Source organism: Arachis ipaensis, chromosome B9, assembly GCF_059453495.1.
Source record: "Arachis ipaensis isolate K30076 ecotype BB chromosome B9, ASM5945349v1, whole genome shotgun sequence".
In the NCBI taxonomy this organism is placed as follows: Eukaryota; Viridiplantae; Streptophyta; class Magnoliopsida; order Fabales; family Fabaceae; genus Arachis; species Arachis ipaensis.
This window is the reverse complement of record NC_142444.1, coordinates 136,443,772-136,456,860: the sequence shown is the minus strand read 5'-3', so window position 1 is coordinate 136,456,860 and position 13,089 is coordinate 136,443,772. Positions and strand designations below refer to the sequence as shown.

Here is a 13,089-nt window from a genome sequence, read left to right as displayed (position 1 = left end):
AGTTTGCAAAGAGGTGGAAGTTGTCAAGGAAAAGCTCAAGGGAATGGAGCTTGAAATCACCTTGCCAAAGCTGTTGGATACCTCTCCCCCAAAGCCATTACCATCCAATACAACATTCAAGTGGGTAAAATTCTTATCCTTGACCTTTACTTTCCCACTTGAATATGGTTTACTTGAGACAGATGGTCAACTTCGAGCTCTTTGTGGCTTTACGAGTAAGAGGGAGATGGCTAGTGGTAGGAGTTGTCATGCAAGATTCAATATGGTAGAAAGCTCAAAGCTTAAATGCAAAGGTTGGTATAGAGCTCGATTGAATGAGTCTAGGAAGTTGTTTGGCCACTTCAGTGAGAATTCAGATTGCTTGCCACCCGGTTGGAATAATGATGATCACCATGAAGACGGGTGCAAAAGCAAGGTTTGGGACCTCGGAATTCATTCCAACAATCAACACTTTTGGGGCCTTGTCACTTACTTTAGATTGCTTGATGGCTGTATGCGCCTAGTTTGGGATCCTGGAGGCCATTGGAATTACAAACATTGGTGGGGATTCAAGGATCAGTACAAGCACAAGCCACCATGACAAGGAGCTCACTGAATGTCCAACTTAAGGACTTTAACTAAAAGTGCTAGGTGGGAGACAACTCACCATGGTATGATCGTTCTTTTTCAGTCTCAGTTTTATTTTACTTTGTTTTATTGTTGGTTTTATTTTATTCTATTTTTATTAGTATCCATTCATAATGTCTGCATATTCATATGCATTCTGCATAAAAAAAGAGGCACATGACGCACGAGCGTCGCTGACGCATACACGTTATATGTGTATGCGAGACATAAAGGAATTGGACAGCAAGTTGGGCTGGAGTAGTGCTGGACACGTGCCTTGCGCACAAGCAAGCCCACGCGTACGCGTCCCTCACGCGTACGCGTCGCTTGCAATTTCATCACACCACGCGTACGCGTCCCTGACGCGCACGCGTGACCAGGTAAAATCAGCGTAAATGATGTTTGGCCAGAGAGTTAAGATGGTCTGGGGCTGGCACTGTGCTAGAGGCACAACATCACCCACGCGTATGCGTCTCTGACGCGTGCGTGTCCTTTCGCTCTCAGACCATCCACGCATACGCGTAACGGACGCGTACGCGTCACATGGCATCTTCACTTATCATGTGCACGCGTGCCTTGAGTGCGCGCATCGCACCCTGATTTTTATTTTCTTTCTTCTTTCTTCTATCTTTTCTTATTCTTTCTTCCTCCTTCTTTACTTTCTTCATTTTCATTTCTTTAAACTTCTCATCCTTATTCTCTTTCTTTCTATTTTCCTTATTGTATTTGCATACTTTCATTCATTGCATTTTAACTTTGTTCATGATTTTATTTTTTTCTAAGTCTATTATTTTTCCATTGGTGTTAATTGTTCTTATTCAACTGTTGTATCTTTTCTGGTATTATTTTAGTGCTTAGTGACTTGTTTTACACTATTGGATGATATTTATCTGTCAATGCCAATCTTTTATGATACATGTGTTCCTTTTGCATTGACATGTATTTATATTGTCTTTCATTACCTATTATTTCTTCCCATTGTGCAATTTTTACACTATTGATATGCCAATTGCTTCTACTGTCTTCTCACTTGCATGTTATAGCTACCATGTAATTGAGACCCTCATTATTTGGCATTAACCCAACCATATTTTATTTGTTTTCTATATTTGATTTTTGGGTTACTTTTCTTCTATTTTCTCTTCTTTCAGGATGGCCATCGGGAAAAGAACCAGAAGACGTTTACATGGGGCAACAGACAAGTCCATCTGCACATTCTTTGGAGAGAAAAGCGTCAGTTGGAGCCACCCGTCCACTTGCACATCTGAGCATGCACCGAGGACGGTGCAATCTTTAAGTGTGGGGAGGTCGATACCGACTTCTGTGGGTTAGTTATTTACTATTTCGACACCAATGTTTAATTTTCTTTGTTAAATTAGTTGTTGCATTTGCATGTTTGTTTTATTTTGTGCATATTTTACCACCACTTGGTTGGAGTGATCAATTCTTTTCAAGATCCTATTTTATAATATTTCACTAATTTAAATTGAAAATTTTTTGTTAAACTTGCTTGAAGATTGTAATTTGGAACATGAATTATAGCTAAGAACACACAACTTGTGAGATTTGAGCTTAATTACATGGTTACATTATTTAACCATAATATTTTATTCTTGTGTGTTTTCTTCTCTATAATTGTAATATATATTTTGTTCCAATCTATATGTCCAATGTTTAGTGTATTCAAATGCATATATATGATTGAGGCCATTAATTATTATTAGCTCACTTATCCTAAATAGCCTACCCTTTCAATCACCTTTGTTTGCCACCTTGAGTCTTTTAATCCCCGTTTGTTCTATATTTTACCAAATCACTAGTCTTAAACAGAAAAACAAATTAATTACCCCAAATTGAATCTTTGGTTAGCTTAAGTTAGAGATTGTGTATCAATTAAGTGTAGGAAACTGTGGGAACTTGGGTTGATGAAAGTGTATAGTGTTTCATTGACAAAATTAGAAATTTGGGTACCTACTCATGTGAGACCAGAAAAAATTAAAAATTCATGTGCATTGATATGTTATGTTTACTTTTATATTTTTAATCAATAGAAAAAAATAAATAAAAAAAAAAGAAAAAAAGAAAAAAAGGAAAAAATATATATATATATACAATATAAATAAAAAATTAAATAAATAAATAAGGGGATAAAATTACCCCAATGCTAAGTTCAATAAAAGATCAATCTATATGTGGTAAAACTAAAGAAAAGTTGATACATGAGTATGTGATGCAAAAGGGGAAATTTTGGGTAGCTAGACATAATTTTAGAGTTACATAGAGTGTCTGTGTGTTAGGTGAGAACTTAGGTTAATCAAAAATTCATATTTTAGCTCACTTGGCCATACATGTACCCTTACCTTTACCTTAGCCCCATTACAACCTTGAAAAGACCTCATGATATTTGTATTGGTATACTAAATATTTGTTGATTAGTTAGATGAAGAATAAAGTTTAGAAAGTATGATTAGAGAAGAGTAGAGTGATTCACCTTAGACACTTGAGAGATTAGAGTGCATATACACTACAAGTGAGGGTTCAATGCTTGATTCTATGTTCCCTGCTTTCATGAGCTATATTCTTACAAATTTACTTGTCTTTTATTGTATAATTTGAATTAGTGAAATTTGATTTATGTTTGTCTTGAAGAGCTTATTTACTTTTAACCAAGTAGGTAGAAACATCTTAGCATGTAGTTGCATTCATATAGATAGGTTGCATTTCATACATTCTACCATTCCTCTTCACTCCTTTATAGCTTCTCTTGAGCTTAGTATGAGGACATGATAATGTTTAAGGGTGGGGAGATTGAAAAACCACTATTTTATGGTTTATCTTGTGCTCAATTGAGTGGTTTTTATCAAATCTTTGCACACTTATTCATACTAATTGCATGGTTTTACATTTTCCTTCCTAATCTTGTGCTATGATTGAAAACATGTTTCCTGGGCCTTTAAATTGCTAATTTTAATCCTCTCTTATTACCATTCGATGCCTTGATATGTGTGTTAAGTGATTTCAGGGTTTATAGGGCAGGAATGGCTTAGAGGATAGAAAGGAAGCATGCAAAAGTGGAAGGAATACAAGAAGCTGAAAGAACTGCAAAGCTGTCAGCCCTGACCTCTTCGCACTCAATTGATCATAACTTGAGCTACAAAGGTCCAAATGAGGCAGTTCTAGTTGCGTTGGAAAGCTAACATTCGGGGCTTCGCAACGATATACAATTCGCCATAGTTGATCTGGCGTTCAGGGACACGTACGCGCAACATGCGTGACGTACTGCAACTGCAGAAATCGCTGGAGGCAATTTTTGAGCTATTTTTGACCCAGTTTTCAGCCCAGAAAACACATATTAGAGGCTACACAGTGGAGGAATCAATTCAATTGAATCATTCATTCATAATTCATAATTTCAGGTTTTTAGATGTAGTTTCTAGAGAGAGAGGCTCTCTCCTCTCTCTAGGTTTTAGGATTTAGGATTTCTCTTAGTTTTAGGTTCATTCCTTATCAGTTCCAGGTTCAATGTTCCTTTAATTTAGTTTCTCTTCTACTTTTATTTATTCTAATACTTTGGTTTCTCTATTTCTCTTGTTAATTACTTATTTTTCCAATTTGGTTTATGAACCTTCCAATGTTAGATTTGATTTTATATTTAATGCAATTTGAGGTATTTCAGATTTATGATTTTAATTTAGTTTTTCACATTCTTAGCTTGAATTGAGTAATCGAAGACACTTGAGTTATCAAACTTCTTGTGATTGATAATTGTTGTTTTTGCTAGTTGATTTGAATTTCAATAACTCTAGTCCTTTCTTAGGAATTGACTAGGACCTGAGGAATCAAATTGATTTATCCACTTAACTTACCTTCATGGTTAGAGGTTAATAAAGTGGGAGCAATGAACAATTCTCATCACAATTGATAAGGATAACTAGGATAGGACATCCAGTTCTCATATCTTGCAAGGGTTTTCATGATCATTAGTTTACTTCCTTGTCATTTACATTCCTTGTTCAATCCTTTCAAAAACCCAAAAAGATACTTTTCTCATAACCAATAATAAATACACCTCCCTATAATTCCTTAAGAGACGACCCGAGGTTTAAATACTTCGGTTATTAATTTTATTGGGTTTGCTTTAGTGACAAACAACTTTTTGTACGAAAGGATTCTTTGTTGGTTTAGAAACTATACTTGCAACGTGATTACTTTTATGAAATTCTTTACCAGCAGAACACCATTCGTCACGGGATTGCCGGTCCCGCTAAGGTCGCGGGAAAGGCGTGACATCTCACTTCATCACCCATACCTTCCAGATTCATCTTGGCCTCAAAGGCCGTTAGATGTTCCTGAGGGTCCTAGGTTCCGTCGTATCTCATATCTGTTAGCTTATCAAAATGTTTTGGTATCCAGACCTCGAGAATAGAGTGGTGAAAAGGGGTTGCCCACATGATTATGGGGTGTCGCCGCCTCCTTGGTCTTTCTCTGCTATCTTCTCGGTTTTCCTCCTCGGTATGTATTGCTGGAGGTTGAGTGTAGATTATGGGGTCTTGCTGTCTCCTCATCACTTCTCTACTTTCCCCTTGGTCCTCTGACTCGGATCGGGGGGTCGGTGCATGCCTGGAGCGGTCTCTTCGGGGCTTCTTCCTCTGGTTTCCCTCCTCCTTTGAGGAGACCGGGAACGAGGTTCCCTCCTCCTGTATTATTCTAGCGCTGTCGCTCCCCGTTCCTCCGAAGGGACGCCTTTCCTGGGAACGGGAGGGGAGCTCATCTCGCCGAGGGGGGGATCTTGTGCGTTTGCGAGAGGAAGCCAAGGAGGCTACCCTACTGGTTCGGTGAACTAATTTCTCCCCACGTGGCTTGCCTCCATCCTCTCCTTCCACTGGACCCAACAGAAAATCTTTTCAGACCAGGGTCCCCACAGACGGCTCCAATATTCGGTCGTTCAGGTGCCGAACGGGTCGGGTTGGTAAGGTGAGCGAGATGGGGGGAAATATGGATCTGGGTTGTTGGTGAGTGAGCGGACTTCCCGGGTCAGCGTCGAAGGGTGAAGAGTTGGAGCCTCGTGACCTCCCGAGCTATTGTGGTGTAAAGGGGAAGCCACCTGCAAAAAGGACTCCAACGCGCAAGTCAGAATCCGTACTGATGGCAGTAAAGTGAGAGTATAGTGACGTACCTTGGGGGAGGGGTAGGGCCCTTCCCTCATATATTCCATGCTTAGGGCGGGTCCCACAGGGGCAAACCTGCCTTCCAGAAAATTTCTCCTCCCAGCTGTCATGTGCTTTGCTGGAGGGAGAAGAGTTGTTCGGGTGCTCCCTTTGGTTCGGGTGTCAGGCGTCCGCCGGGTCGGAACAATTTTGCTATATGTTAATAACAAATTTAAACCCTTGCGACAAGTTTTAAGCAACATTTCAAATCTTTTTTCTTTTTTAGATTAATAGAGATAAAGAAAGTCATGTGATAAAATAAATATCAAGATCAAGTTATTTAATGACAGGTAGCTTAATTTTTTTTCGTTTTATTTTTAGTTGTAACAGATCTATGATATCATTTGTTCTTATTTTATCGATAGCTTGCTATAAATAATTAAAGTTGTATCATCTATTGTATAATATACAAATACTGCTATAATAACAGATGACAATACACATCTCTTTACTATTTTATTGAAAACTCTTTCATGGTATCAAGAATTTTGGTGATCAATCTATGACCTCAATCATTCTTCATCAGAATACTCTTTTTTATTTTTTCTCCACCTTTTACTGTACCTATTCTAGATCAACTGACTGAAAATACTTTTTAGAGTTGGCAGAAACTTGCTCTTCATATTATCAATGCTAATCTTGCTGATCATCTTTGTGCTGACAAGATCCCACCATTACAATTTGAATTCGATGCTGCAAAGGAAGCTAGAACAGAATCCAAAACAAACAAAGATTGGAAGAAGAAAGATGATTACCTTATGACATGGCTCCTTAGCCTCCTCTCCTCTCTAGATCTCACTTCAAGATCGAAAGTTGGACTGCAAATCAGCAATTGAAATCTGTGAAGAAATAAGGACTGACTGCTACAAAGTATCTCACAAAGATCCAGGCAATTGTAGACTCCATGGCATCAATAGGCTACATTCTGTCTTTTGAAGATCACATATCAGCTATTACAGATGGTCATATTGAAGCTGAAGCCCTTCTTCTTGGACATGAAGAAATAATAGAGAAATTTCGAAAGACAACATTGAGAACAATGCAAGCACATTATACTCAATCAACATCTTCATTTCCAAGATCATCTAACAATATAAATTCTGATTCTAGGCCAATGTGTCAAGTTTGTAGAAGAATAGGTCATACTGCATTATCACGCTTTCATCGTTTTGATCCACAATATCAAGCTACTTCCTCTACTTTAAGATCTCTATCTCAATTTGGATTATTACCACCTCCTACTACATTTCATAATCCAAGAGCATATATGGCTACTCCCTCCATATTATCAGATGCAAGCAATTATGTCACAAATGATGCATAATCACTTTTGGCACCTTCTGAATTTCTTGGTACCGATCAACTTCTCTTAGCATCTCTCATACTGGTCATTCTTATTTAGTTAATTTATATACCAAGAAGTGTTTTTTCAAACAATCTCTTTCTAGTTCTGAAAATTACACAAAATCTAATGAGTGTTTTTCACTGATAATACATGCTTTTTTGAGTTTCATCCTAACGTTTGCTAAGTGAAATCTCAGGACACCTAGGAGATTCTTCTACAAGGAGCTCCATATAATAGGGTGTACAAATTTGATAGAATTGTTGTAACCATAACTGAACCTAAGATTAGTCATCCCACTACATCAGATTTTGTTTCCTGTATTTCTTTTTTCACTACTTATACTTCACAATTAGATACTTACAATCTGTGGCACAAACGTCTTGGTCACTGTGCTTCAAAAATATTTACCTCTGTAATGAATTAATGTAATCTCCTCATTTCTAAAAATTCAATAAAATCATGTCTTTGTGAATATTATTGTCAGGCTAAAATGCATCTGCTCCCCTTTAAATTGGATGACTTCAATTTTCATGCCCCTTTAGAGATGATTTTGGGGTCTTGCCTGATATACCTCTTTTCATGATTTTACATACTATATTTCATTTGTTGATGCTTACACTAGGTATACTTACATTTACCTACTGCATACCAAATCACAGGCTTTTCAAGTCTTTTTACAATTTAAAGCTGAAACAATTGCAGACTGATCATGGTAGAGAGTGTCTCTTTACTGCATTTACTCAGTATCTAGCTCAAGAGGGAATAACTCATCGCTTCTCCTATCCTTACACTCATCAACAGAATGGGAGAGCAGAGAGAAAACACATGCATGTGAGTAGTGAAGTTGGCTTAGCACTTTTAGCCGCTACCTCAATGTCCTTAATCCATTGGGATGATGCATCTCTTTCTATTACATATATCATTAACAGACTTCCTTCTTCTAATACTAATAATTTCTCCCCATTTGAACTTTTACATCATCATCCACCAGATTATTCTTTTTTTTAAATTTTTAGTTGTGCTGCCTTTTCTTGTTTGAAGCCTTATAATTTTCATAAATTAGATTTTAAGTCACAACTCTCTCTATTCTTGGGTTATGCACCTCATCACAAAGGCTACAAATGTTTGACAAGAGAAAGTAGAATTATTATCACAAGACATGTCTTGTTTGATGAAGGCAGGTATCCTTATTCTGAACTATTTCCATTTACAAAGTCTTCTTTACCAACAGTTCAATTTCCTCATATCTCTCTTTCTATGCCAATTATTTCTTTCCCTCCCCATTCTTTAAATTCTACAGCTTCTTTGTCATCTCCCACTACTACTTCCACTCATGCTACTGCCCCTAGTCCTGTACTCTCACAATCACAATCTTCATAACCAACCACTCCCTTTCCAACCTTACAGGCCACGTCTAACCAGCTTTATACTTCCTTACATTCTCATAGTACACCAATCAATGACAGTGTCATTCAATTTGAAAATTCCCTTTAACACACACCCTATGCAGACCAGATCCAAATCAAGAATTGTTAAACTAAAGGCTCTCTCACAACATCACTTTCTACCGACTCTGATCTTATTAATCATATACCCTCTTCAGTTGCAGCTACACTAAAATCATCACATTGAAAAAAGGCTATGTTGGAAAAATTACAAGCCTTATAAAATACAAACACATAGACATTGGTCAATTCAGTAAGATAATTGGATGTAGATGGATTTTTGCCATCAAACGACATCCCAATGGTCAAATATTGAAGTACAAAGCTCGATTAAACGGTAACCACCAAATCGCGGGACTTGATTATGATCAAAATTTTGCTCTTGTCATTAAACCATCTAAAATTTGAGTGGTATTATCTTTGGCTTTAAGTTTTCATTGGACAATCAGGCAACTAGATTTCAATAATGTATTCTTGAATGGAGATCTTCATGAACTTGGATACATGTCTCAGCCACCAGGCTTCTAATAGGGTGATTTCGCATGTGTATGTAAGTTAAATAAGTCAATTTATGGACTTAAACAAGCTCCTCGAGCTTGGTTTCTGAAATTGGCTTCCACTCTAGCTGGGTTTGGATTCTATAGAACAAGGTAAGATCCTTTCTTATTCATTAAAACCTCTGTTAACATTATTCTCTACATTTTAGTTTAAGTTGATGATCTTCTTATTACTGGTAATAATAACAGTGTTATTCAAACAACTATTTTACTCAATTGAACAATTTTTTTTCTCTTAAAGATCTTGGAAAGTTTAACTGCTTCTTAGGTATTGAAGCCACTAAATTGTCTTCTGATTCTTATCACTTGTTTCAAACAAAGTATATTACAAATCTGTTAGAAAAAGCAAACATGCTACACTCTAAAGGTGTTCCAACTCCTATGGTCATAAATTTGAAACTCTCGAGTCAGGGAGAAGATGAATTTGATAACCCCTCCTTATACAAGTCTTTAGTAGGATCATTACAATATGCAACTCTTACAAGACTTGAGATTTCTTTTTCGGTTAATAATGTTAGCCAGTATATGCAAAAAACCCCTTCTTACACACTGAAAGTGTAAAAAAGATTTTGAAATACCTGGCTAGAACTCTTGATCAAGGATTATTATTTCATGCTTATACTGATCAAGGATTCCAATTTAGTTTCCTAGTTAAGAAAAAAGCAAGCTTCAGTTAGTAAATCCAATATAGAGACTGAATATCGAGGATTAGCAGCAGCAAATTCTGAAATTATTTGGCTACAAAATCTGCCAAAAGAACTTCACATTCAACCTTCTCTTACCCCACTCTGTTATGTGATAATATCAGTGCGGTGTTGCTTGCTGAAAGCCCAATTCTATATAATCACACTAAGCATTTTGAGTTGGATTTACACTTTGTTCGTGAGAGGGTCAACCAAAAGCAATTGAAGATTGTTCATATTTCATTCATAAAGCAGGTTGCTGACATTTTTACCAAAGCCTTATCAGTTCCTACCTGTGAAAAATTTCGTTTCAAACTCAAGGTTCTTTCTAAACTCACCATGAGTTTGAGGGAGGATAATAAAGATAAAGAAAGTCATGTGATAAAAAATCAAGATCAAGTCATTAGGTGACAATTAGCTTAGTTTATTCTCGTTCTGTTTTCAGTTATAACAGCTTACTATAAATAGCCAAAGTTGTATTATCTATTATAATATATAAATACTGCTGCAATAACAGATCACAATACACATCTCTTTACATTGAAAACTCTTTAGAGATGCATGCATAAATAATTAAAAGTTCTTAATTTTATGTATATGGTAAATTAAATGTGAAAATATTTTTTTAAAATTTAACAAAATTATAAAATATTAAAAGTGACAAATCTCAACGATTCACTTAGACAAATAAATATAATAGTACATGTGATCAAGTTGAAATCTTCCCAATTTGATTTATTTTCACAACAAAGTAAATAAATCAACCTAAACATTTATTATTTTCAAGCAAATATATATAAAGAACATAATCACTTCATATAAGGAACCATCTTTTTGAACTAGTTAGATGATTACAATTCTCTTTTTCTTTCTCTGATATACTTCAAAATAGCACACATTTTCTCTCTGTTGGGAAGGTTTTCTTTGATGATTGAGACATTTTTGAAATTATTAAACCATGAATGCAAGCGAGGGAACTTCTCAACTTCTAGCACCTTCAATTCATTCAGATCTTCCATAGTTACAAGAAATTTGATCATTGACCCAAAAGCTATGTCCACCATATTGATATTGTCACCACCAAAGAATTTTTTTTCATCAACCAATAACACGCATTGATCTTCAACATCTCTTAGAAGTTTTTGGACATTCTCTATGGCCTTCTCCTTCTCTTCATCACCAGCAATGTCGACGTAAATTAGTGGCACAACTGCAGGAAACTTTATGCATTTCCCCGATCGAACTTATATTAATTATTCACACATTTAATATATGTATAAAAATAATTAATGCTTGGACATTTAGAAAATTAGTATAATATATAGAGTATAATACAAAATTTGGTGAATAAATAATTGCTAGACGAGACAAGCATACTAGCATAGTCTCTTATTTGATATTATAATTAATAGAATTAATACTCAAATTTGTCTTTAAAAAATAACTTATATTTTAAATTAACTCAAATATTTTGTTAGTTATATTAGTCTTTAAAAAAATTCAGCTATAAATCAAATCGATTATTCTATGTATTAGAGTATAATATATCACATTAAGTGTCATGTGACATAATGACATGACATGTTAATAATACTGTCACAAAATGATTAGTTGACGTATTGATATCACATGACATGTCATCATCTAACTTACAAAATGACCAATTTGACTTATGACAGTATCTTTTAAGATCAATATAACTAACAAAATCTTTTGGAGTCCAATTTAAAAAATATTTTATCTTTCAAAGACGAATTTAAATATTAACCTATGATTAAAGATCTGAACAAGACATAATATATAACTCATTTATAATAAAATATAAAAAAAATCTATTTTAAAATAGAAATATTTAACTTACAGCTAGCATTTTTTGTTTTTATTTTTAATTTTTTGTTTTCATAATTTTATAAGAAGAAAATAATAAAAAGTTATTTTTTATTTTTACCTTCTATTTTTTTCACAAAATTTTAAAAATTCATTAGAAACACTAAAATAAAAATAAAAATAAAAACATAAACCAGACTCGCTCTTTCTTTCTGGCTATTAGAATTTTACATCTATTGTGTACTTTTATCCTAAAATGATCTTCAAATACAAATCAGAGGATATGATGTTGACTAGAAAAACACAATGATTAAGTTTATTATTAGAAACATACCAATTGTTCAGAATATGCAACCCAAAACCTTGATTGAGCTCTCTCAAAGGGATCATGAGGGACCAATGGATTCTGTGGCCATAACTCATCAATGTATTGAACAATGATCATGGACTCACAAATGGGTTTTCCGCCATGAACAAGCACTGGAATCTTCTTATGCACAGGGTTGTATTCTAGAAGTTGAGGACTCTTATTGTAGCGATCTTCTTCAATGTTTTCATATAATAGACCCTTCAACTTCAGGGTCCATACCACCCTCATTGTAAAGGGACTATACCAAAATCCATGTAACTTCAAATCTTCCATTATTATTATTGTGAATTTCTGATTTTCGTGGTGTATTTGCCATGTCCAACATGTCTTTTATATATAATCTGGAGAATAGTAATATGATTGTCATTGCCCAACATGAATTTCACTTTAAAATAATCCGAAAGAATGAATTATTATTTCTGATAATGAATGATTTAGTCGTCAGTCAATAATTCTAATAAAAACGGTAAAACTATAAACTAATTTGAATAATCCAAATTTTTACGAGTATTGAGTTATTAATTTATATTATTTCAAAATTAAAATTATCGATGCTCAATTTTTTACGGTCGAAAATGATAATTTATTGCGAACGAAATATAATAACGTTGAAAGTGGTTTAGGAAAGAACAAACTGTGATGACGTTTATAAAAATAAAAATAATTTAGATTATTTTAATAGAAGAAAAAACACTATTTGATCCTTCATCTTTGGTCGATGGTGACGGCCTGTTGGTTACGCACGGCAGCTAATTGTAGTTAATTCTCCATAAAACTTGTTTAATTAATTAATAATTTGATCAAATAAAAACCTCATGGTTACTTTGATCATTAAAAAATGTCCAACCACGGATAAATGATTAAGTTGATTGACACGTATACTATGCGAATAATCATTTGAAAAGAATAAGGAAAAGTAATCATTTGGTGATGTAAGAGATGGCATCACTTAGGCCATGTTTGGTTAGCGTGTAGTGTAAGACAGAGATAAAAAAATATTGATATTATATAGAGTGGATTTGGAACTTCTAGGCGAGAATTTTTTAATG

At 34.9% G+C, this 13,089-nt stretch overlaps 1 protein-coding gene across 1 annotated transcript; it reads right to left on the bottom strand.

Moving 5' to 3' along the window:
* Window positions 1-10,501: 10,501 nt before the first annotated feature.
* On the bottom strand, window positions 10,502-12,373 carry LOC107619804 (putative glutathione S-transferase). The gene is made up of 2 exons (XM_016322084.3): window positions 12,005-12,373; window positions 10,502-11,063 (listed from the first exon to the last, which is right to left on the bottom strand). The coding sequence occupies exons 1-2, from the start codon at window positions 12,311-12,313 to the stop codon at window positions 10,695-10,697; spliced, it is 678 nt and encodes a 225-aa protein (XP_016177570.1). The 5' UTR covers window positions 12,314-12,373; the 3' UTR covers window positions 10,502-10,694.
* Between the last annotated feature and the right edge of the window lie 716 nt (window positions 12,374-13,089).

Coding starts and splice junctions, on each gene's coding strand:
- LOC107619804 (XM_016322084.3), bottom strand. CDS start 12,313: ATGGAAGATTTGAAGTTACATGGATTTTGGTATAGTCCCTTTACAATG. Junction 11,064..12,004: donor TTGCATATTCTGAACAATTG/GTATGTTTCTAA, acceptor AAATGCATAAAG/TTTCCTGCAGTTGTGCCACT.